This window comes from Vulpes lagopus, chromosome 1, assembly GCF_018345385.1.
Source record: "Vulpes lagopus strain Blue_001 chromosome 1, ASM1834538v1, whole genome shotgun sequence".
In the NCBI taxonomy this organism is placed as follows: Eukaryota; Metazoa; Chordata; class Mammalia; order Carnivora; family Canidae; genus Vulpes; species Vulpes lagopus.
Genome location: NC_054824.1, coordinates 75,065,293 through 75,092,057, shown reverse-complemented (window position 1 = coordinate 75,092,057; position 26,765 = coordinate 75,065,293). Strand labels below are relative to the sequence as shown.

General features: G+C 42.5%; 1 protein-coding gene across 1 annotated transcript; it reads right to left on the bottom strand.

Moving 5' to 3' along the window:
- Positions 1-304: 304 nt before the first annotated feature.
- Positions 305-25,956, bottom strand: DYNLT2B (dynein light chain Tctex-type 2B). The gene is made up of 5 exons (XM_041755470.1): positions 25,827-25,956; positions 22,314-22,447; positions 11,117-11,186; positions 3,181-3,244; positions 305-432 (listed from the first exon to the last, which is right to left on the bottom strand). The coding sequence occupies exons 1-5, from the start codon at positions 25,943-25,945 to the stop codon at positions 385-387; spliced, it is 435 nt and encodes a 144-aa protein (XP_041611404.1). The 5' UTR covers positions 25,946-25,956; the 3' UTR covers positions 305-384.
- Between the last annotated feature and the right edge of the window lie 809 nt (positions 25,957-26,765).

Sequence of the window (26,765 nt, the reverse complement as noted above, 5' to 3'; positions counted from 1 at the left end):
GATTCAACAAGGCCTAGGAAAATCGTGATGGAAATAAAGTGACATAAATCCTGGCACTCGGTGTGACGAGGAGTGAACAATCGGGTTACAGAACTGTATGTACGCTTTTTTTGACTCTAAAAATAAAAAAATAAAATAAACCACTGGTAGACAACACACCCAAATATTTACGATTGGTTGTGCTTGAACCATTGAAACACAGATTTTCCCCCACTTTCCAAATACCATGAGAACATACTATAACAAAACACTAAAACATAAGGCCTAAAACTGAATAGACTCAGTTGCCAAAATGCCAAATTACCTTTATTTTGTTGAGATCTTAACAATATAAAAAAGTTTACATTTCTTCATGGTCATATCTTTATCCAACTTTTCAAAGATTCAATAGTAGAAACAGCCGAATGCCGCTACAACACAGAATAAACTGTCCTAAAATGCAAACAAAACAGAAAACACACACAAATCCAGAATGTTAGTACTAATGAAGTGCTAAGGACAGCAAAGGCAGTCGAAATGAACATCATCTCAGATCCTTGCCAATTTTCAATCATGAAGGTTTTTTCCTTCTTCAATACGCAGAGGGTTCCCAGAGTCTAGCTATAACGTTGAGTGCTTGCTCAAGGGGTAGGATGGGTGAAAAATTAGATTTTCTGAAGATACAAGTAAAATGCAAACTAATGAATTTTTTGTAATTCAAACTCATAAGTATTCCTATTTTTCCTGATTTATCACAGAAATAACAATTGCAAAATGCTTTGAGCTTCCTGGAGTAAATGTGTAACTATAACATCACAGATAAAAATAACAGCATGTTGGGGTGCCTGGGTGGCTCAGTGGGTTAAGCATGAACTCTTGATTTCAGCTCAGGTCATGATCTCAGGGTCATGACATCGAGCACAAACCCACAATGGGCTCTACGCACCACATGGAGTCTGCTCAAGATTCCCTTTTGAGCAGACCTCTGCCCTTCCCCCTGTGTGTTCTCATTCTTTCTCCCTCTCTCAAATAAATCTTAAAAAAACATAACAGCACTTTGTCATAAATTCTTGGTAAGGGCAAATGGTTTCTGGGTGTTTATTCTTAATTGATAAAATTCATTTAGCCATCTTTTAACTCAGATTCATGAAATGTTTTCCAGATCCCAATTAAACTTGTTACAACAGTTTTTAGGTAATTATTATAGGAGTTCCACTTGCCTCAGAGACCAGCAAATCTCACCTCCAGCCTGGTGTATTGGGAACAAAATCTGAACTCAAGTATTTGATTACCAGCCAAAATAAAATTCTTTGGGTAGCCCAGGTCCCTGCCTCCTTGGGTGGGATAACAGTGAACTGTGTTCTACAACAGTGCTATCTGTGGAGAGAAACTTGTTTTTATTTTAATTTCCTGGCCCTTATGGACTGATACTTTTGTAAGATACAATAAAAATTGCTAAGTAGGAAAATGAAATGAAAAAAGTAACATGCAAAGTATAGCCTCAACGTTTTACTATTAGATTTAATCAATATAAAATTGTCAAATTCCTGTAAGAGTTTCTAACCTCTTACATTCTATTTATGTACTTTTCTCATGAAGGATCTGTAAACAAACAGCCTAAGGACTGGCACTTTGGCCGCCATTCTACAACACTGCCCAGAATTCTCCTTTTTTTTTTTTTTTTTTTAGATTTTATTTATTTATTCATGAAAGACACACAGAGAGAGAGAGAGGCAGAGATACAGGCAGAGGGAGAAGCAGGCTCCATGCAGGGAGCCTGACATGGGACTCGATCCCAGGTCTGCAAGATCATGCCCTGGGCTGACGGCAGGCGCTAAACCAAACCGCTGAGCCATCTGGGCTGCCCTCCTTATCTGTCTTATTCATCACTTTATCCCTAGCACCTCCAGGGGAGGATGGCACCTGATAGGAGCTCAAAATATTTCCTGAATGGGGGCACCTGGGTGGCTCAGTGAGCATCTGCCTTTGGCTCAGATCAAGATCCTGGAGTTCTGGGATAGAGTCCCACATCAGGCTCCCAGCAAGGAGCCTGCCTCTTCCTCTTCCTCTGCCCCCGCCCCCTCTCAAATAAATAAATAAAATATTAAAAAAAAAAAAAGAATATTTGCTGAATGAATGAATTGTATAAGGACTCAATAACTCCAAAAAGCAGGAAAAACCATCACCTTAGCTTGACCCTTCCCTTAGAGAGCTGATAAATGGAGATCTACATAGTACTTTCTACTATTCAGTCCTTGATCCCTAGGGGAGCTGAGTATAAAATGAAACTTTGGTAGGACCATAGAGTTTTAGAGCTGAAAGGTATCTTGAGATCATTGGCATAAGCAGCTTCCAAACCTGGCAGTAAGCACAATCATGTGGGGAACTTTTTTAAAAATTCAGATTCATTGATTCAACACTTATTTGATCAGAATCTACTTGAGTAGAGTCTTGGCATCTGTATTTTAAGCAAGTATCCCCAATTATTTTTAGATAGCCATAGCCTTTCTTTGGAAAAATCCAGTACAGCTTCCTAATGTTACTGATACAATCAGAAAAGTCCAATGATTTACTTAAAGTCATTCATTTAGAAAGTTACAGAGCTGGAAATGGAACCCCTTTCCTAATCACTCAACCAAGTTTCTGTTCTATTCTACCATACTTCAATTCTGACTCTACTAATTCACAACCTAAGAGCATTTGAATAGAGAAAGGGATCATTTCTGGAAGCAAGTATAACAGCATATGATTAAAATAAATAAAACATTCAGTCAATAACATACCTATGTTTCAGTGAAACCTCTTTTTAAAATTTCTCTTTATTTTTGCTTAGTTTTCATTACTGAATGAAAGTCACCTTTCCTTGTGAATCCCTGCCACCCCATTATCTTTATAGTTAGCCAAGTGCCACATGTCTGTTAGCACTAAATAAACTATATGATATTCTCAAAATCAAACCTGTGAAGAGTTATGTCATCTGTATACCTACAAGTCTCCTTGCCTATCAGCAGCACATACTTCTGCTTTATTTTTTTTCTTCTGCTTTAATAACACAGTAAAGAAACAGCAAAATCATTTCATCTAGAAGGAGTCTAAGACAAACATCTAAAACTAAAGTGTCCTCATATCTTATTAATTTGACTTGAAATGTCCACATGTCCTTGGAAAGGAAAAAAAAAAAAGGCTTTCAAACAGACTTACATTCATGAAAATATCATGAGTGTAGTTGTCAGTGTCAGCATCCCAGAAACAGCGAGCAGCCATGCTGAAAAGTATACAAGAATGAAAAACTATAAGTAATATAACAGGGATCTGAACTGTACCACCTATTTGCCATGAGCAAAAGTTTTCCTTGATACATTCTTATATATCAATGCTGCCAACTTTTCACAGGGTGGCACACAGAAAATCCTGTTCCTACAGCAGAATATACTGAGTAAACTAGAAGGGATTGGAATCATAGATGTCACTGGCAGTGACAGCCCAAGGGCTGTAGCAGTCTCAGACTCTGACCAGCTGCCTGACAGCTTCAGGGATCAATACTCTGAAATCTTTGGTATTCTGGATGGGAAGCTGTTACAGATTACTTCAGCCAAAATATTTTTGTATAACTTTTAGAGGAAATAATACCTAAAACTTACAACTCAAATGGGCTCCATCCTGCATAATAATATGAAAAAACAGGTCTGGAAAGGACCCAATAGATTATTTACATCAACCTGATAATTCTGTAGAGTTCCAGAAAAGAAAGGGACAAACCCTGAACTAGAACTCAATCTTCTAGCTAGTTCTAAACCCAGTATTATCTCTACAGATTTCCTATGTTACTTCTGAATTCTCAAATTAGCCATTCTCTCCCCAAATCTTGAATAAGAATGTTATGCAAAAACAAAAGCTAATTAAAAAATGGAAATAATTGATGGGGCACCTGGCTGGCTCAGTCAGTGGAATATGCAACTCTTGATCTCCCAGGTTGTGGGTTCCAGCTCCATGTTAGGTACAGAGATTACTTAAAAACAAAATTTTTTTAATAAATAAATAATGGAAACAACTTAAATGCACAGTAGTAACTGGTAGAGGAAATTATGATATTTGAGTCACACCCAAAGCCTGGACTCTACAGAAAAAAAAAAAAAAAAGCTATAATTCAAGTGTGTGTGTGTGTGTGTGTGTGTGTGTATATATATATATTTGTTTCAAAAGGACTCAGAAGAAACATGATGGAACAGTTTGTAGCAGGCCAATGTTCCCACCAAGATTAATTAGCAAGGCTGGATAAAATGAACCAGAATGCAGCTAAAGCAAGTAAGACTAGGGGAGCCAAAATTCCAGAGAGAGGTGAACTGCAAGGAGGTTAAGCTCCTTTCCTACATCAGAATTCTCCCTGGGGCATTTGCCAAGTCCAGGCACAGGATTAGAAGCTAAGAACCCAGGCTTGGCTCAGCTAGACAATCAACTACTCGGGAAAAAGAAACCAGCGGGACTGTTGCAGACTTGCAGGGTTAGGGAGATAAAATTGGAGACTTGAGGGACCAAGATCACTGGAAAGCCATTCACATGGTTGGTTTTCCTCTCAAGACATGTGCTGAATTCTGAAACTGATAGCCAAGTGTGGCAGGCAAAATAATGGCCCTCACACTAAATATATCTATGTCCTGTCCCCCAAACCCCGTGAATGTTACCTTATATAGCAAAAAAGAGAGACAGTTTTACAGATATATGATTAAGGATCCTGAGATGGGAAGAGTATCCTGGATTATTCAGGTGGGTTCATTGTAATCACAAAGAAAGAAGGAGGTGAGAGAGTCAGATAAACATTTAAAGATGCTATGCTGCTGGCTTTGAAGATGGAAGAAGGGTTTATAAGCTAAAGAATGCTATTTCTAGAAACTGGAAGAGTCAAAGGAATGGATTTTCCCACAGAACCTCCAGAAGGAATGCAGTCAATCCAATACCTTGATTTTTGCTGAATGAAACCCATTTTGGATTTATGATCTCCAGAAATGTAAAATAATATGTTTATGCTAGAGGGTTTGTGATAATTTTATTTACTTATTTGTTTATTGTCATCTCTACACTCAACATGGGCTCAAACTCATAATCTTGAGATAAAGAGTCGTATTCTCTTCCGACTGAACCAGCTAGGTGTCAGTGATAATTTTTTACAGCAGCAATAGGAAACCAAAACACTTAAGGAAAAAAACCTTTGAAGTAAAGGGTAGTTTTATAATGAGGAGACAAGTATAAAAGTTGGTACCTGAAAAAAAAAAAAAAAAGTTGGTACCTGATGGGGGTGGGGGTCTCAACGGGCGTGACAGGTTCTTAGTTGAAAGATCTGGAGGGCTACATTCAAGAAAGAAAGGTGAACTGAAGGTAGAGGGAACCTCAAATCACAATTGCCACCTAACCTCAACTCTGCTTAGTACCTGACTGGATTAAGGTAAGCAGTCCATAGTCTACCTGAATAGAAAAGGAAAGACGAAACTTTCTCTGGAAGAAAATCACATTATCTGAAGGTTCTACCATTTTTTGACACAAGGTCCAAGATTTAAACCAGGCATGCTGACAGAGCCACATAAAGAATTACCAAGGAAAAAAAATCAGTGGAAAGAATCACACATGATCAAGATACTAGAGTAAGCAGACAATGACTTTAAAATAACTGCTCTGACCAAAATGTATAAACGGAGGAGAGACGGAAGATGAAAAACGTAGATAAAAAAATAATTTCACTGGCCTCACTGATTGCTACCGGTGGGTCCAGGAGGTGATGCAGCATGAGCAGTGCTACAGGCCAGTGGTCAGAGCCATGACCATAGTATTCGTGAAATGCACAAAAGTGCAGACCAAAGAAGAGGAACGTGAGGACACTGGACTCATTGAACTCTAGTGGTCTCCCAGGAACATGATTTGAAGTACCCAACATTCACTGTCAATTTAATTAAATGCCAGGTGGAGCTAAGAGTGGACCCAGCCATCTATGAACCAAAGACTTTTAAATCTTTGGCTGCTTTGGCCAAAAGGAGGTGACAGGATTTGCCGCTGCCTTGGGCGATGAGAAGGAGCCTGAAAGTGTATTTTCCAGAGTGGTCTGGTATCACTGAGGAGAATTCATTCCAACACTGCCCGCCCTTTGCAGTTTAGTGTCTTAGGAAAAGGTCTTTTCCTCTGATAATCACAATAACTAAAATAGGGGCTAAAAACTATTTGTCAACAGTGTGTAAGTTTGATCAGCAATCGTCTTTGTTTTTTTAAAGATTTTTATTTATTTACTTGACGGGGGGGCACAAACAGGGGGAGCAGTAGGCAGAAGGAAAAGCAAGCCCCCCACATCCCCAATGTGAGGCCTGACCCCAGGACCCTAGGATCATGACCTGAGCCAAAGGCAGACACAAAACTGACTGAGCCACCCAGGCACCCCTGATCAGCAATTGTCTTTATCTATACTTTAGTAACAGGCATGAGAGAAAGGCCCCTTCTTCCTTCATTGGGGCAAATTCAGAAATCTCTTACATAAATTCTTCAAATAAACCTCATGTAGGAGTGCCTGGGTGGCTCAGTTGATTAAGCACCTGATTCTTGAGTTCAGCTCAGGTCATGATCTCAGGGTCCTCAGACAGAGCCCCACGGCAGGCTCTGCACTCAGTGGAGAGTCTGCTTGAGATTCTCTCTTCACATTCCCTCTCCCTCTGCTCCCTCCCCCTGCTCATGCTCTCTCTCTCTCTAAGAAATCTCTTTAAAACATAAAAATAAATAAAGCTGTGTGGTATTCAATAACAATAATAATAATAATGAAATTATTAAATAATAATTACATTATTATTATTATTTTACTAGAGAATGGAATCTATAAAAAAGAATTAATGGATATTCTCAACCTGAAAAATATAATAACTGATATTAAGAATTCAGTCAGTGGGTTGGATAACAGAAGACACAACAGAAAAGAGAATTAGTCAACTGAAAAGTCAATAGAAACATATCCAACAGGAAGCACAGAGAAAAAAAAACCAAAAACTTAGAGAAGGGTATAAGAGACATGTGGAATACAGTAAAAAGGGCATCTCAATCCAAATATAGGTGATTGGAGTCCAAAAAGGACAACAAAGAGCAAATAGAGCAGAAGCAATATTTAAAAAGTTAACGGCCACATCTAGTGTCCAGATGTTAGTTTCTAATGTCATTCTCCAATAAAATGAACCAGAGCTCCTTGGAGAAATGGCTAATTATAAGGTTGGGGCAGGGAATGAATAAGATTGAGAAGCATCTTATAGTGCCAAAAAGTAAGGAAGTGCTCAAAAACCCCACAATAGGGGCACCTGAGTGGCTCAGTTGGTTAAGTGTCTGACTCTTGATTTTGGCTTAGGTCATGATGTTGGGGTCATGATATCAAGCCCCACAACACACTCTGCACTCAGTGTAGAGTCTACCTAACGATTCTTCCTCTCTCTCCCTCCCTTTATTTACCTGGCCTCCCCCCTCCTTGCTCTCTCTCTCTAAATTAAACTAAATCTTAAAAAAAAAAGAAAAACCAAAACACCCACAATAGTTAGGGTATACCAAAGGGACACAAGAGGCCACCAAAAGAGCTGCCCATGGCCAAAGTTGGAACATGAAGCAATAAAACAAATACAGTAGTACTAGATTACAATCTAAAGCATAAAAATCATGAAAATAAATAAATAAATAAAGGAGATAAAATTAGCAAACGTCAGAATGTAGGAAACTCTACATGACAAATAACCCAACTTCTTCAACAATTAAATGGCAAGGTTAAAAAGAGAGAAAGAGAAAGAAAATAATTGATTAAAATAAATGTAAGAGATGTATCAACTAAATGCAGTATGTGGCCTATGTAAAGGATCCTGATCTGAACAAACTGTAAAAAAAAAAAAAAAAGTACATACACATACATAGTTGATCCTTGAACAACTTGTGTTTGAACTGCACAGGTCCACTTATATGCAGATGTTTTTTCAATAAATACAGCACAGTACTGTAAATGTATTTTCTCTTCCTTATGATTTTCTTTTCCTTATGATTTTTTAAATAACAATACCATTTTCTTTTCATTAGCTTACTTTATTGTAAGAATACAGTATATAATACCTATATAAAATAGGTATTAATCCACTATTAATGTTAATGTTATTAATACCTATATAAAATAGGTATTAATCCACTATTTATGTTATCAGTAAGGCTTCTGGTCAACAGTAGGCTATTAATGTTAAGTTTTGGGGGGGTCAAAGGTATATGCATATATAAAAAGTTATTTTTGACTGTGCAGGGGTTAGCACCTCTAAATCCCATATTGTGCACAAGAGTCAACTGTATATGAGACAATTGGGAATATCTGAACACTAACTGAATATTGTATAATATTAGGGATCAACAATATTTTAGATGTGATGGTATTTTGTTGTGTTAAAAAGGGTTCCTATATCTTAGAGATATCGTATACTGTTGTATTTACAAATGAAATGGTATGGTGACTGGAATTTGCTTCAAAATAATCTGGTGGGACAAGGAGATTAGGTATAAATAAAACAGCATCCATATTTGCTGATAAACTTTGAAACTAAGTAATAGTAAAAGGGAGTTCCTTAGCCCTTGTACTTTTGCATGTTTGAAATTTTAGATGATAAAAGTTTTAAAAAAGGAGCGGGGTAGCCTTGAATGCTATACTTTAGAGTTTGGCTTTATCATGTTTAGCAAAGTGAAACATAACCAGTTTAAGGAGTTTATATTTGACAAGGCTTAAAATAAACTCTAAAGAGTTTACGGAAAGAAAATGAGAGATTGGTCTTGTATATAAAATGAGTTGTAGAGGAGACAGACCAGAGTCTGGCAATGCTGATAAGGGGCTGCTACGTAACCTTGGCATCCAGATCATAGTGCATGCAGTGGGAGAGTGTAACGGCTAACTCTGACAAAAGAGGAAGTCAAGGTTGTAAGCCAAAGTTAACAATATTTCTAAGACCGTGAAAGACAGAGAAATGGCAGGCTAACTGATGGTGCAACTGATTTGAACATGTTGAATTTGAAGTGATAGAGTAGTAAAGTATTTTTTTATGTCTCTGAGGTGAAAATCTCCTGAAGACTTTTGACCAAATGGTAGGGGGAACAATGGTGAAGAGTCTGTGCCAGAAGCCAGAAGGCTAGGCTCTATTAGTTTACCTAACACCAGTCAGATAAATAATTTGGGGAAAATCATACTGACCCTCCTAAGCATCATCTATAGATTAAGAGGAGTATAAAAAAAATAAAAATAAAAAATAAAGAGGAGTAGACACTAGAACATATTCACAGTCCCTTCCAAATTAATATTCTATAGTAAAAATTCTCAGTAATGGGATCCCTGGGTGGCGCAGCGGTTCGGCCCGTGCCTTTGGCCCAGGGCGCGATCCTGGAGACCCGGGATCGAATCCCACATCAGGCTCCCCGTGCATGGAGCCTGCTTCTCCCTCCGCCTGTGTCTCTGGCTCTCTCTCTCTCTGTGACTATCATAAATAAATAAAAAAATTAAAAAAAAAAATTCTCAGTAATAATATCCACAAGGTATTTTTAAAGTTCATTCAACAAAAATTTTAATACTTTCTTATAAAATACTATACAAAGTACTGTTTGCAAAGGGAAACAGGAGATTTTTTTAAAGATTTTATTTATTTATTTGAGGGAGAGAGCAAAGTGAGAGACAGCACACAAGTGGGGAGGAGGGGCAGAAGGAGAAAGAGAAGCAGGCTCCCTGCTCAGACATGGGGCTCAATCCCAAGGCTCTGGGATCATGACCTGAGCCAAAGTTAGATGCTTAACCAGCTAAGCCACCCAGGGGCTCTGGGAAACAGGAGATTAACACTTGGGCATAGAAAAAGGCAGGAAATACAGATTTTGAACTCACCAATACACAAACGACAGTTTGAGGTCATGAGAATGAATGAGCTCATTGAAAAAGCACTGAGCAGAGCAAAAGAACAAGAACTGAGCCTTGAAGAAAGCTCACAGCTGGCAATGTAGTGGAGAAAGAGGAACCAGGGAAGGAAGGAGAATAATCAGTTAGAAAAACAGAAGAGAAACAAGTTAGATAAGTGAAATCAGAGCCAAAAAACCCTAGAATGAATAGAAAGAAATAGAAGCCCAGGTCAAGAACAGAGCTAAAAAAGGACTACTATCGATGCTAATAAGGAGGCCTTAAACAGGGCAGCCCGGTGGCTCAGTGGTTTAGTGCCGCCTACAGCTCAGGGCATGATCCTGGAGATCCAGGATCGGATCTTCTCCCTGTGCCTCTCTCTCTCTCCTCTCTGTGTATTCGCATGAATAAATAAATAAAAATCTTAAAAAAAAAAAAAAAAAAAAAGAGGGATCCCTGGGTGGCGCAGCGGTTTGGTGCCTGCCTTTGGCCCAGGGCGCGATCCTGGAGACCCGGGATCGAATCCCACGTCGGGCTCCCGGTGCATGGAGCCTGCTTCTCCCTCTGCCTATGTCTCTGCCTCTCTCTCTCTCTGTATGACTATCATAAATAAATAATTAAAAAAAAATTAAAAAAAAAAAAAAGGATATACTTTAAAAAAAAAAAGGAGGTCTTAAACAATTTTAAAAAAATTAATTTGGAATGACAGGCACAAAAGCCAGGCAAGAAGGAATTTAAGAAGAAGTATATATACACACTGCCATACTCTACTTAGGAGCATAATATACATAAACCCTAAAAGACATACTGGCCCACAGATACTACAAAAAGTGAATCACCTCACGGAGCTCACCCACACTGTCAACCGCACTGTTCAGTACCAGGATCTTTTTGGTTCACAGCCACATTTTGTTATGCTGTCCTTCCCTCTCACTCTTACAAATACACAATCTTACTAACTTGTCAGGAGAAAGAATACCTAATAAGAAACATTTAAGGGGCAGCCCCGGTGGCGCAGCGGTTTAGCGTTGCCTGCAGCCCAGGGCATGATCCTGGAGACCCTGGATCAAGTCCCATGTCAGGCTCTCTGTATGATGCCTGCGTCTCCCTCTGCCTGTGTCTCTGCCTCTCTCTCTCTCTGTCTCTATGAATAAATAAATAAAATCTTTAAAAAAAAAAAAAGAAATATTTAAGAATAAAAACAAGAAGGAAAAACCAAGTACTCACAATACTCCTTCACCTCTTTGTTCTCCAATCACTACTTGTACCACCATTTTATATCGGTCAAATCCCATTTCTAGAAAGAAAAATAAGAAAGGTATCTATAAGTAAAAGTGGTAAAGTTATTTAATGAAGGTAAATTTGCCTAGAAACGGACATAGGCATTCAGTCCACAAGCATTGACTGAGTAGGATGATAAGCTTGGGAGTCAGAAGGACTTGACAAATTTTATTTGGTAAGTCAGTCAGTCATCTTACCAAGTACGTAACCTTAGACAAGTTGTTTACCTTCTTTGGCTTAAGTCTTCCTCATCTGTTAAATAGGAAAATTATTACCTACCTCCTGGGGGATGTTGTGAGGTGAGAGGAGATAAGATCTAGCACACTGACCTTAAAAATAAAACTTCAGTTATTTTACCAGCAAAAATAATGGATTTAGTCAGGAAGGGCAAAGAATTGTTATTCAGGAAATGAAAGTTACAGCAAAACCATAGGCAAGTCCACAAAACAAAGAAGCAGCTAATTCTTTCATAGTGGAAAGGAGGAGGTTGGGAGGTTTTGTTTGTTATAGACAAAAAGTCAACCAGGAGTTGGAAGTGTCGTGGCTTTTCATTGCTGGCACTGTGACAGTCTCTCATTGGCAGGGCTATTGCTGGGGCAAGGAGAAAATCTCTCTTCCTCCTGCTGGGACCGTAAAAAGTACAAGCTTCTTCCTGTTGGGCTGATAAGGAGTGGTACGGTAGTAGAGCTCCCCCTTTTGGCTTCCCAGCTCCATTTTAGCGAGGTTGCTCTTCACTGATTTTCATAAGTAATATGTAAAACATCTAGAACAGTACTGATACATACTAGTTTCTCAAGAGATCTCAGCTTCCTTCCTTTCTCTCCTATTCTAAGTCAGGTGCTGGTAGGTCCTCAAAACACAAAGATAAACAAGACACTCTTCTTGCTTTGAAGAACATATGGTATTTGGGAAGGCAAACATGAGGAATAAAATGAAAAAGCATCATATTAATAATTCTAAGAGTAGGGACGCCTGGGTGGCTCAGCAGTTGAGCGTCCACCTTTGGCTCAGGGCGTGATCCTGGAGTCCCGGGATCAAGTCCCACATCGGGCCTGCGAGAAGCCTGCTTGTCCCTCTGCCTATGTCTCTGTCTCTCTCTGTGTGTCTCTCATGAATAAATAGGTAAAATCTTTAAATAATAATAATAATTCCAAGAGTAGCATGTATAAATACATAGGAACACAGAGCTGGCATCTCCTTCCCTTGTCTGGACAGTGGAGAAGGGACGACCAGAAGAGACTTCTTGGAAAATGTGATAAATGAGCTGAGCCTTGAAAGACAAATGGGAATTTATCAGGCAGGCAAAGTCTCCATTCTACAGAGAGGAAATAGCATGTACAAAGGCATAGAGTATGGAGTATTTAGAAAACTGTAAGCTGTTCAGTAAAGGAGAAAAGAAAACAACATAAGATTCTGGACTATACTGGTATAGCCCAATACAACTCCGCTGCTTCCCCAGAAACCATACTGCTAAAGAGGCAAAATCCCAAAAATTTTCACTAACATCAAATTTGGAGAAAAGAAAACTGAGTATCTTTATCTTCCTCCTTTTCTAACCAAGGAATAATAGAAACATTTGGAGAAAAGAAAAAGGAAAGGAAATGGACAAAGTTGAAATACAGCCAACTCTTTTTGATCAAAGTAAAGGCTCCAGGATTATACAGTAAATTAGGCAAACAATCTCAAGACTAAGGGAGGAGGAGCAAGACGGCGGAGGAGTAGGGTCCCCAGGTCACGTGTCCCCACCAAATTACCTAGAAAACCTTCCAATCATCCTGAAAATCTACGAATTCGGCCTGAGATTTAAAGAGAGACCAGCTGGAATGCTACAGTGAGAAGAGTTCGCGCTTCTATCAAGGCAGGAAGACGGGGGGAAAAGAAATAAAGAAACAAAAGGCCTCCGAGGGGGGAGGGGCCCCGCGAGGAGCCGGGCTGAGGCCGGGGCGAGTGTCCCCAGGACAGGAGAGCCCCGTCCCCGAGAAGCAGGAGCTGCACCAACCTTCCCAGGCGGAAAGGGGCCCGCAGGGAGGTGGAGCAGGACCCAGGAGGGCGGGGATGCCCTCGGGCTCTGGGGACACTAACAGGCACCTGCACCCGGGAGATGGGAGATGCCCCGAGCTCCCTAAGGGCTGCAGCGCGCACGGCGGGACCCAGAGCAGCTCGGAGGGGCTCAGGCGGCGGCTCCGCAGAGGGGGCTGCGGGGCGGGAGCGCGAATCCAACAGCGCAGGCCCCGGAGCAGGGGGTGCCGGGACACAGCCCAGGATCCGCCCTCCCCCGGATAGGCAGAGGCCGGGAGGGCCCAGGACAGCGAGGACGCTCCTGCCTGGAGCTGAGCAGATCAGCGGCCCCGCCCGGAGCCTCCAGGCCCTGCAGATGGAGAGCCCCGGAGCTACTGTGGGAGCTGACTCCAGGGCTGCAGAGCTGGCCCCGCCACTGCGGTTGTTCCTCCTGGGGCCTCACGAGGTGAACAACCCCCACTGAGCCCTGCACCAGGCAGGGGCAGAGCAGCTCCCCCAAGTGCTAACACCTGAGAATCAGCACAGCAGGCCCCTCCCCCAGAAGACCAGCAACACGGACCAGTTCCAGGGGAAGTCAAGGGACGTAAAGTATACAGAATCAGAAGATACTCCCCCATGGTTTTTGTTTTTGTTTTTGTTTTTGATTTCTGATTGCTTCCCCCACCCCTTTTTTTTTCACCTTTCTTTTTCTTTCTCTTTTTCTTCTTTTTTCCTTTTTTTCGTCCTTTTTTCTTTTTTCTTTTTCTCTTTTCTTTCCTTCTCTCTCTCTCTTTTTCTCCTTTTCCCAATACAACTTGTTTTTGGCCACTCTGCACTGAGCAAAATGACTAGAAGGAAAACCTCACCTCAAAAGAAAGAATCAGAAACAGTCCTCTCTCCCACAGAGTTACAAAATCTGGATTACAATTCGATGTCAGAAAGCCAATTCAGAAGCAATATTATACAGCTACTGGTGGCTCTAGAAAAAAGCATAAAGGACTCAAGAAACTTCATGACTGCAGAATTTAGACCCAATCAGGCAGAAATTAAAAATCAATTGAATGAGATGCAATCCAAACTAGAAGTCCTAACGACGAGAGTTAACGAGGTGGAAGAACGAGTGAGTGACATAGAAGACAAGTTGATGGCAAAGAGGGAAACTGAGGAAAAAAGAGACAGACAATTAAGAGACCATGAAGACAGATTAAGGGAAATAAACAACAGCCTGAGGAAGAAAAACCTACATTTAATTGGGGTTCCCGAGGGCGCCGAGACACAGGGCCAGAATATGTATTTGAACAAATCCTAGCTGAAAACTTTCCTAATCTGGGAAGGGAAACAGGCATTCAGATCCAGGAAATAGAGAGATCCCCCGCTAAAATCAATAAAAACCGTTCAACACCTCAACATTTAATAGTGAAGCTTGCAAATTCCAAAGATAAAGAGAAGATCCTTAAAGCACCAAGAGACAAGAAATCCCTGACTTTTATGGGGAGGAGTATTAGGGTCACAGCAGACCTCTCCACAGAGACTTGGCAGGCCAGAAAGGGCTGGCAGGATATATTCAGGGTCCTAAATGAGAAGAACATGCAACCAAGAATACTTTATCCAGCAAGGCTCTCATTCAGAATGGAAGGAGAGATAAAGAGCTTCCAAGACAGGCAGGAACTGAAAGAATATGTGACCTCCAAACCAGCTCTGCAAGAAATTTTAAGGGGAACTCTTAAAATTCCCCTTTAAGAAGAAGTTCAGTGGAACAATCCACAAAAACAAGGACTGAATAGATATCATGGTGACACTAAAATCTGTCAATAGTAACTCTGAACGTGAACGGGCTTAATGACCCCCATCCAAAGGCGCAGGGTTTCAGACTGGATAAAAAAGCAGGACCCATCTCTTTGCTGTCTACAAGAGACTCATTTTAGACAGAAGGACACCTACAACCTGAAAATAAAAGGTTGGAGAACCATTTACCATTCAAATGGTCCTCAAAAGAAAGCAGGGGTAGCCATCCTTATATCAGATAAACTAAAATTTACCCTGAAGACTGTAGTGAGAGATGAAGAGGGACACTATCTCATACTTAAAGGATCTATCCAACAAGAGGACTTAACAATCCTCAATATATACGCCCCGAATGTGGGAGCTGCCAAATATTTAAACCAATTAATAACCAAAGTGAAGAAATACTTAGATAATAATACACTTATACTTGGTAACTTCAATCTAGCTCTTTCTACCCTCGATAGGTCTTCTCAGCACATCTCCAAAGAAACGAGAGCTTTAAATGATACACTAGACCAGATGGATTTCACAGATATCTACAGACCTTTACATCCAAACTCAACCGAATACACATTCTTCTCAAGTGCACATGGAACTTTCTCCAGAATAGACCACATACTGGGTCACAAATTGGGACTGAACCGATACCAAAAGATTGGGATCGTCCCCTGCATATTCTCAGACCATAATGCCTTGAAATTAGAAATAAATCACAACAAGAAGTTTGGAAGGACCTCAAACACGTGGAGGTTAAGGACCATCCTGCTAAAAGATGAAAGGGTCAACCAGGAAATTAAGAAAGAATTAAAAAGATTCATGGAAACTAATGAGAATGAAGATACAACCGTTCAAAATCTTTGGGATACAGCAAAAGCAGTACTGAGGGGGAAATACATCGCAATACAAGCATCCATTCAAAAACTGGAAAGAACTCAAATACAAAAGCTAACCTTACACATAAAGGAGCTAGAGAAAAAACAGCAGATGGACCCTACGCCCGCAGAAGAAGAGAGTTAATTAAAATTCGAGCAGAACTCAATGAAATCGAGACCAGAAGAACTGTGGAACAGATCAACAGAACCAGGAGTTGGTTCTTTGAAAGAATTAATAAGATAGATAAACCATTAGCCAGCCTTATTAAAAAGAAGAAAGTGAAGACTCAAATTAATAAAATCATGAATGAGAAAGGAGAGATCACTACCAACACCAAGGAAATACAAACGATTTTAAAAACATATTATGAACAGCTCTACGCCAATAAATTAGGCAATCTAGAAGAAATGGACACATTCCTGGAAAGCCACAAACTACCAAAACTGGAACAGGAAGAAATAGAAAACCTGAACAGGCCAATAACCAGGGAGGAAATTGAAGCAGTCATCAAAAACCTCCCAAGACACAAGAGTCCAGGGCCAGATGGCTTCCCAGGGGAATTCTATCAAACGTTTATTTTTTTTTTTTAATTTTTATTTATTTATGATAGTCACAGAGAGAGAGAGAGAGGCAGAGACACAGGCAGAGGGAGAAGCAGGCTCCATGCACCAGGAGCCCGACGTGGGATTCGATCCCGGGTCTCCAGGATCGCGCCCTGGGCCAAAGGCAGGCGCCAAACCGCTGCGCCACCCAGGGATCCCTATCAAACGTTTAAAGAAGAAATCATACCTATTCTACTGTTTGGAAAGATAGAAAGAGATGGAGTACTTCCAAATTCGTTCTATGAGGCCAGCATCACCTTAATTCCAAAACCAGACAAAGACCCCACCAAAAAGGAGAATTACAGACCAATATCCCTGATGAACATGGATGCAAAAATTCTCAACAAGATACTAGCCAATAGGATCCAACAACACATTAAGAAAATTATTCACCATGACCAAGTAGGATTTATCCCCGGGACACAAGGCTGGTTCAACACTCGTAAAACGCTCAATATGATTCATCATATCAGCAAGAGAAAAACCAAGAACCATATGATCCTCTCATTAGATGCAGAGAAAGCATTTGACAAAATACAGCATCCATTCCTGATCAAAACTCTTCAGAGCGTAGGGCTAGAGGGAACTTTCCTCAACATCTTAAAAGCCATCTACGAAAAGCCCACAGCAAATATCATTCTCAATGGGGAAGCACTGGGAGCCTTTCCCTAAGATCAGGAACAAGACAGGGATGTCCACTCTCACCACTGCTGTTCAACATAGTTCTGGAAGTCCTAGCCTCAGCAATCAGACAACAAAAAGACATTAAAGGCATTCAAATTGACAAAGAAGTCAAACTCTCCCTCTTCGCCGATGACATGATACTCTACACAGAAAACCCAAAAGCCTCCACCCCAAGATTGCTCGAACTCATACAGCAATTTGGCAGCGTGGCAGGATACAAAATCAATGCCCAGAAATCAATGGCATTTCTATACACTAACAATGAGACTGAAGAAAGAGAAATTAAGGAGTCAATCCCATTTACAATTGCACCCAAAAGCATAAGATACCTAGGAATAAACCTAACCAAAGAGGTAAAGGATCTATACCCTAAAAACTATAGAACACTTCTGAAAGAAATTGAGGAAGACACAAAGAGATGGAAAAATATTCCATGCTCATGGATTGGCAGAATTAATATTGTGAAAATGTCAATGTTACCCAGGGCAATGTACATGTTTAATACAATCTCCATCAAAATACCACAGACTTGGGACCCCTGGGTGGCGCAGCGGTTTGGCGCCTGCCTTTGGCCCAGGGCGTGATCCTGGAGACCCGGGATCGAATCCCATATCAGGCTCCCGGTGCATGGAGCCTGCTTCTCCCTCCGCCTGTGTCTCTGCCTCTCTCTCTCTGTGACTATCATAAATAAATTAAAAAAATAAAATAAAATGAGCTGACGGGCAAAGTATGAGAAATAGGCATTTAGAAAACCAAGGGTTGCATGCAAGTAGAGAAAAATATGACATCTTACCAATTTCGCAGGGCATGCTTTTAGAAAAAAAAAAAAAAAAAAATACCACAGACTTTCTTCAGAGAGTTAGAACAAATTATTTTAAGATTTGTGTGGAATCAGAAAAGACCCCGAATAGCCAGGGGAATTTTAAAAAAGAAAACCATAGCTGGGGGGATCACAATGCCAGATTTCAGGTTGTACTACAAAGCTGTGGTCATCAAGACAATGTGGTACTGACACAAAAACAGACACATAGATCAATGGAACAGAATAGAGAACCCAGAAGTGGACCCTGAACTTTATGGTCAACTAATATTCGATAAAGGAGGAAAGACTATCCACTGGAAGAAAGACAGTCTCTTCAATAAATGGTGCTGGGAAAATTGGACATCCACATGCAGAAGAATGAAACTAGGCCACTCTCTTTCACCATACACAAAGATAAACTCAAAATGGATGAAAGATCTAAATGTGAGACCAGATTCCATCAAAATCCTAGAGGAGAACACAGGCAACACCCTTTTTGAACTTGGCCACAGTAACTTCTTGCAAGATACGTCCACGAAAGCAAAAGAAACAAAAGCAAAAATGAACTATTGGGACTTCATCAAGATAAGAAGCTTTTGCACAGCAAAGGATACAGTCAACAAAACTAAAAGACAACCTACAGAATGGGAGAGGATATTTGCAAATGACATATCAGATAAAGGGATAGTTTCCAAAATCTATAAAGAACTTATTAATTTCAACACCAAAGAAATAAACAATCCAATCATGAAATGGGCAAAAGACATGAAGAGAAATCTCACAGAGGAAGACATGGACATGGCCAACATGCACATGACAAAATGCTCTGCATCACTTACCATCAGGGAAATACAAATCAAAACCACAATGAGATCCCACCTCACACCAGTGAGAATGGGGAACATTAACAAGGCAGGAAACCACAAATGTTGGAGAGGATGCGGAGAAAAGGGAACCCTCTTACACTATTGGTGGGAATGTGAACTGGTGCAGCCACTCTGGAAAACTGTGTGGAGGCTCCTCAGAGAGTTAAAAATAGGGATCCCTGGGTGGTGCAGCGGTTTGGCGCCTGCCTTTGGCCCAGGGTGCGATCCTGGAGACCCGGGATCGAATCCCACGTCGGGCTCCCGGTGCATGGAGCCTGCTTCTCCCTCTGCCTGTCTCTCTCTCTCTCTCTCTCTCTCTCTCTCTCTCTCTCTCTGTGACTATCATAAATAAATAAAAATTAAAAAAAAAAAGAGTTAAAAATAGACCTGCCCTATGACCCAGCAATTGCACTGTTGGGGATTTACCTCAAAGATTCAGATGCAATGAAACACCGGGACACCTGCACCCCGATGTTTATAGCAGCAATGGCCACAATAGCCAAACTGTGGAAGGAGCCTCGGTGTCCATCGAGAGATGAATGGATAAAGAAGATGTGGTTTATGTATACAATGGAATATTCCTCAGCCATTAGAAACGACAAATACCCACCATTTGCTTCAACGTGGATGGAACTGGAGGGTATGATGCTGAGTGAAGTAAGTCAATCGGAGAAGGACAAACAGCGTATGTTCTCATTCATTTGGGGAATATAAATAATAGTGAAAGGGAATATAAGGGAAGGGAGGAGAAATGTGTGGGAAATATCAGAAAGGGAGACAGAACATAAAGACTCCTAACTCTGGGAAATGAACTAGGGGTGGTGGGAGGGGAGGAGGGCAGGGGGTGGGGGTGAATGGGTGATGGGCACTGAGGGGGACACTTGACGGGATGAGCACTGGGTGTTATTCTGTATGTTGGCAAATTGAACACCAATAAAAAATTAATTTATTAAAAAAAAAAAAACAATCCCAAGACTACAGGCCCCCTCCCAGGTGAGACATGAACCCTAATTCAGGACCCTTAACAAAATCTCAGGAGACAGAGCCGAAAACACTGTACACAGCTCCATGGAGCTTCCTCCTTTCTCTACTCATTTCTCTTCTTCTTTTTCTGATATCCATGTAGCTAGAATATTAAATACCCAACCCTTATGTCATAGTAGACGGAAAAAATAAAACAATCTCAGATATGGTGGGAGAATACAAAAGAAATCCACCCATACCATGTCAGAGCAATTATGAAAACAGCAAATTAAAAGATCCGAAAACCACACCACATCAGAGTAAAATGGAAGGAAGCTGACTGGCAATATGCAATAATGCAGCAAGAAAAACAAAAGAATAAAAAGAAACAAACATACTGTTTAAAAGACAAAAGACAAAAAACAAAAACAAAAAAAACCTCTCAACTTAGGATATAATATAAACCAAGAAACAAAGAGAAACTCCTCACAATTGATTCTGTATAGAACTGTATAGAACAAAACAGCTCATAAATTCAACAAAATAAGAATTCAATCAGATTATAAACAACAAAAAAGATTATATAAAATAAATAAATAAATAATAATAATAATAAATAAATAAATAAAAAAGATTATAAACAACAGAAAGATGAAAAGAAAGATCACAGCCCTAAGAAACAAACTACTCACACAATATCAGAGCAGACCTAATAAATTGAAAATGGCAAGAGACAGAACAGTCACAAATGAAAATTGAGTTACTGGCTTAAGACAATTACAAGTAAATATCAAAAGAAAGGGAAGAAAGTATGGTAGAGAAAAGCTCATAGATATGGAAGATAAAAGATGATTCAACATATCAGTATTTGTTGTTCTGAAGAAGAGAATCTAATGAATGGAACAGGAAATGTTTTCAGAGATACAAGAAAACTTCCCTGATATGGAAAAAAAAAACCACAGATTGAAAGATATGAAATGCTCACTATCAAGTGACATTCTAAAAAAGCTATTGAGCATCAAGGTTAAGGATGGGATTCTTTAGGCAGAGGACATCAGGTGGCCTTAGATTTAGACAGTAACTTTCAATGCCAGACAATATAACAAAGTCTACAAGACTCTCAAGAAAATAAATTGTTACCTCAAAATATTATATTCATCCAAAATATATTCTGGCTTAAAAGCAAAAGGCAAACATTCTAAAACATGAAAAATCCCAGAAAATGTAGCATTCCTGAGCCCTTCCTCAAAAAACTTACAACAAAATCTCATCAGGTAATATCTGAACTAAAATAAATAACTCAGCAGGGGCACCTGGGTGGCTCAGTGGATTAAGTGTCTACCTTTGGCTCAGTCATGATCCCAGGGTCCTCAGATTGAGTCCCAAGTCAGGCTCCTTGCTTAGTGGGGAGTCTACTTCTCCCTCTCCTTTTGCCCTCACTCATGCTCTCTCTCTCTCTCTCTCTCAAATTAAAAACAGGAAAAATAAAGGGGTGCTTGGGAGGCTCAGTCAGTTAAGCAGCTGACTTCTGCTCAGGTCATGATCTCAGGGTCCTAGGATCAAGCCTCGTGTCGGGCTCTTTGCAGCAGGAAGTCTGCTTCTCCTTCTTCATCTGCTCCTCCTCCCACTCATTCTCTCAAATAAATAAAAACTCCTTTTTAAAAAAAGTGAAAATAAAAATGCTAATATAGAAACAGCAGTTAATTCCAGGTGATAGAAATACATAGAATGCTGTTTTCTTTGTACTCTTGTGTATTTTTAATTTGTAAAAGTTAAATTAAGAAAAATGTATGCCAAAATATTAATAATAACTACCTTTGGGTAATGGAATTTTATATAATTAAAAAAAAAACATATCTGTACTTTTTCTAGATTGTCTAGGTTAGTACAATGAAAATGTATTACTGCTACAAAGACATTTTCTTCCCTCCAAAAAAATGTTCTATTTTAAAAAGGTAGATAGAAAGGACTTTTTAGATGGTATAATATTACTAACAAAAGAGGGGCACTTGGGAGGTACAGTCAGTTAAGCATCTGACTCTTGGTTTCAGTTCAGGTCATGATCTCAAGGTCATGAGATCAAGCCCCACCTCCAACTCCACACTCAGCACTGAGTCCACTTGAAAATTCTCTCCCTCTTCCTCTACCCCTCCCCCCACATGTGTGAGCTCTCTTTCTCAAATAAATAATCTTTAAAAAGAGAGAGACAGAGATAAAGAGAACAGAGAAAAAGCATGAGGTATTTTGTAGATGTAGAGGGCTTGCTTATCAAGCCATGACAAGTTCAGTATGGTGACTATTAAGGACTCAGCTGAAGAGAAGGGCTGAGGTCACACAGTGAGGGTATGAATGACAGGCTACGGAATTGATATTTTGCTGAGAAAAACAACCAAGAATGAGGGGAGAAAGGAGCCCTTGTAATTTCTGGGTTTTCCCATGCTGGAATTTCTCAGATGGTGCTTGCATACAATGTTTTATTTCACATGTTTAACTTTCCCACCATCTCTGCAAAAACCTACATGAGTAAAAGTTACCAGATAATTGAGAAGACCAGACATGGAAGAAATTACCTTTTAATTTGTCTTTAATGATTTCTGATAAACGTTTTGTGAGCTGAGGCATTTCTTCTGGAGAGTATTCCGCATTTGCCAGCTCCTCCTTAAGCACGGCATGGATACAGTCTTTAACCACAGAGGGTCTGAACCTAAATGAAACAGTTTGAAACATCTAGTTGGTAACTTCAAAACTCCAGTTTACTTTCACAGGGGAACTGCCCCCAGCTTTTTGTCACTAGAACAATCTAATCTTTCTTTTTCGTACTTTTTATTAAAGTGACATACACAAATTAAGAACACTGTGATAGTCATGATTTATACCTCTGGCCTGGACCTTTCCCCTGAACTTCAGACCACAAATCCCAACACCTATTCCATCTGGGTGTCTAACAGACAACTCAAAGTCCATACATCTAACACTGAGCTTCTAACCCTCCCCTCTCTCCAAAACTCAGTCAATGGTAACTCCATTCTTTCAGTTGTTCAGGCCAAAAAACTTGAAGTCAGTCTTGCCTTTCTCTCTCACAAACTACATCCTGGTTTATGAACAAGTTTTATCAGTTCTACCTTCAGAATACTCTAAAATTCAATCATTCTCACCACCCCACTGCCACCAGCTTCATCCAAGCTACCATCACCTCCTGTCTGGATTACAATGGCTCCTAACAAGTCCCTCTGTCACTGCCTTTGCCCCCATCTCCTGTTGTCACCACAGCAACTAGACTGGTCCTGTTAAAACACGTTGGATCGTGGCCCTCCTCTATTCAAAATACCCCAAATGCTTCCCACCTCACTCAGAGTAAAAGCAACATCCTAACTGTGACTTGCACAGTCCCATATGACCTACCCCACCAAACTCTCTGACCTTGTTTTCTCCTACTTTCCTGCCAGTTCTCCCCACTCCAGCCACTGGCCTTCCCTATGTTCCCTGACCACGGCAGGCATGCCAAGCTCAAGCGCTTCTGCACTTGCTTTTAACCTCCGCCTGAAGTACCAGCCTGTTCTACATGCACACCTCCCTCCCTCACCTCTTTCAAGTCTTTATGCAAGTCCCTTTCCCTAGCCACTTTCTCTAAAACTTCAAATTGCCCTCCTACCACATCACTTTATATCTCACTTCCTGGTACTTAGTACTATCTCATACACTATGTAGTTCACTTCTGTAATTATTGTTTGTTGTCCTTCTACCTAGCTAGAACATAAGCTCCCAAGGGCACGGATTTCTATCTGCTCCGTTCACTGTTATCGCCTCATTGCTTAGAACAGCACCGAGCACGTAGTAGGCGATAAATACGTTTGGAAGGAATGGATTATTGAATAAATGAAGACAGAGAAAAAAAAATCTCCCTTAATTTCCCCACCTTCACAACACCATCCACATTTTAGTTTTATTTATCATATATTACAACACTAGGTTCATTTTCTGGGCCATATACTCTATCAGTTGATGTGTCTATTATGTGCCCAGCAACTAGAATCTTTTAGGTTTTGAGCTATATGTAATTTGGTAATCCTAGTGGCCCCTTATTACTTTTCAACAGTATTTTCTTTGCTTTCTTGCCTGGTTATTGTCACAGATGAACTTTAGACTCATAGACAAATCTCCAGGATTTGATCTGTTCAGAAAGGGGTCTTCCTATTAACAAATATATTGTATCTGGCTCTTCCCCTTAATCCTTTCTCATCTTCAGCGAAATGTCAAAAGTTTTCTTCAAACAACTCACAGATAATTTCATAGGACTATTCCTACGAATCTTGTTCTGCTTTTGTTCTGTTTTACAGCAGAATTGCAGGCATTCTATGCATTCAGAAACCTTTACCAAGATAACTGAATATATCCTTTTTTAAGTCCATTCCACCCAAAAGAAAACTACTGCATGAAATTTTTTATTGCACTATAACCAAAGCTCCTGGCTTCCAGTATTTGCCAAGCACTTGATTCAGCAATCTGGTTTCAAAGCAAGAGAGGGGCTTTACTTTTCTATTTAATTTTTTTTATCTTGTGAAAATGAAGTGAGTGATAGACCCTACAGCCCTAGCAGACGGCCCTGCGCAATGGACCGCGTACTGGAATCCTGGGAAGCTACTGCCGCGGTGCGCCAAGAGCATCCAGACGAGCCCTAAGACTTCGCGCACACACAGGTCCCATACCCGCAGGAGTGGGCGTGTTCTCGCACACAGATGCACGCACTAACCCTGGGAAATGGCTGAACGGCAGTCGCCGCCAGGCACGTCTTTACGGTTCTATTCCTCGCACCTCCGTTCCTCTGCCCGTGTCCCTGGGTGTCCCAGACCACGCATGCCCACTGCGCCAGCCCGAGAGCTCCGGGCGCCCTTGCACTGCGACTGCAGCAGCTCGGTCCTCAGCTGCACCCAGCAGCCGAGGCTCAAGGACCGCGCCCCACTCCCCGCCCCCCCACTCCCAGGCCCCCACCCCCCACCGCCAAGCCACATCCTCTCCAGGCCCGACCCCCGTCCCGCTCCCTCCCACCCTGCCTCCCCGCTCCACTTCGATCCAGTGCCTTTCTCCCAACCCTAACCCTGCCCCTAGCCCCGCCTCTCCCGCCCCCTGCCCCGCCTCCCCCTCCAGCCCCGCCTCTCCCCCCTCCCAGCCTGTCCTCCAGCCCCCTCCTCTCTCTCCCCCCAGCCCCGCCTCTCCCTTCCCACCAGCCCCTCCTCTCTCTCCCCGCAGCTCCTCCTCTCCCTCCCTCAGCCCCGCCTCTCCCTCCCTCTCAGCTCCTCCTCTCCCTCACCTCCAGCCCCTCCTCTCTCTCCCCAGCCCCTTTTCTCTCCCCGCAGCTCCTCCCCTCCCTCCTCCCAGCCCTGCCTCTCCCTCCCCCAGCTCTTCCTCCTTCCCCCAGCTCTGCCTCTCCCTCACCCCCAGCCCCGCCTCTCCCTCCCCCAGCTCCTCCTCCTTCCCCCAGCTCCTCCTCCTCCCCCCAGCTCCTCCTCTCCCTCCCCCAGCTCCTCCTCCTTCCCCCAGCCCCTCTTCTCTCCCCCCAGCTCCTCCCCTCCCTCCCCCAGCCCCTCCTCTCCCTACCCCCAGCCCCGCCTCTCTCCCCCAGCCCCTCCTCTCCCTCCCCCAGCCCCTCCTCTCCTCCCCCAGCCCCTCCTCTCCCCCCCAGCCCCTCCTCTCCCTCCCCCAGCCCTGCCTCTCCCTCCCTCCCCCGGCAGCTCCTCCTCCCCTCCTCTCCCTCCCCTCCCTCCCTCCCCAGCCCCTCCCCTCCCCCCCCCAGCTCCTCCCCTCCTCTCCCTCCCCAGCCCCTCCTCTCCCTCCCCCCAGCTCCTCCCCTCCCTCCCCCAGCCTCTCCTCTCCCCCCCAGCCCTGCCTCTTCCTCCCCGGCAGCTCCTCCCCTCCTCTCCCTCCCTCCCTCCCCAGCCCCTCCCCTCCCTCCCTCCCCCAGCCCCTCCCCTCCGGGCCCTCGCGCCTGTTCCCGACGCCCCGGCTTCAGGCGAGCTCTGCCCGCACGACCCGGGACCTGCTGGGAGCAGGACGCCCTCCCCGCGGCCCGTCCGTCCGTTACCCGCCTTTGCTGGAAAACAGGCCGCAGACTGTAGGTGTTCTCGGGCTCTCCCGAGTTCTTCTCAGCCCCCGGCCGCGCGGCGGCGGCGCCCACCGAGAAGGACGCCCCGGCCGAGGCAGCCATGGCCGCGCTCCGGCTCCGCGGCCCGAGCGGGGGCCGTCGCCAGGGCAACCGGGGCGGCCGCGCGCCTGCGCACTCCGGCCGCCGCCTCCCCGCGCCTGCGCACCGGCTGCCGGGCGGGCCCGGGGAGGGGGCCTGGGCGGGGGCGGGGCCCGGACCCATCTCGGCGGTGCGGCCCCCGCACGAGGGCAACCTTGCTTCCGTTCTGCACGACTTAGGAGCGGGTTTTATATTTTTAAGTGATCGAAAAAAAAAAATCAAAGGAATATTTCGTGACACGAGAAAACTGCACATGAAGTCGACCCTCGTGCATCCAGTGCAAAATTCAGAAAAAAGCAGACTCGAGGTGTATCCCCCAATTGCTGGTCCTGTTTTAAAAGATTGCAGCACCCTAGCCTCTACACGCCTCAAAAACTAGGAAAAGAAACTCCCCCCACTATGCATTGGGCTTCCTCAGGGTTGGTTAACAAATTGCAAAACTTCCTCCTATCAGGATGCTAAGGGAGTAGTTTCTGTAAAAGCCCCAGGAGAGACCAACTAATTTTATTTACTACTCAGGGTTTTGGCTTACAATCCGTTTTCTTAAAAAAAAAAAAAAAAAAAAAATTCCGTTTTCTTGATAGTAGAGCCTGGATTGGTCTCCCTGACTCCAGGAAAGTCCCCTGAATTTCACCTTCCCAGTCCACACTGCACCCTGTCCCCAGAATGGCTTTCCTTTGTCGCTGCTCTGCTTGAAAATCCTTCAGTGGTTCCTTATGACCGTCTCCCCAGCATCCACTCCAAATAAGACCTCTCATGATCTGGCCAGGTTGCTGAGCCCTCC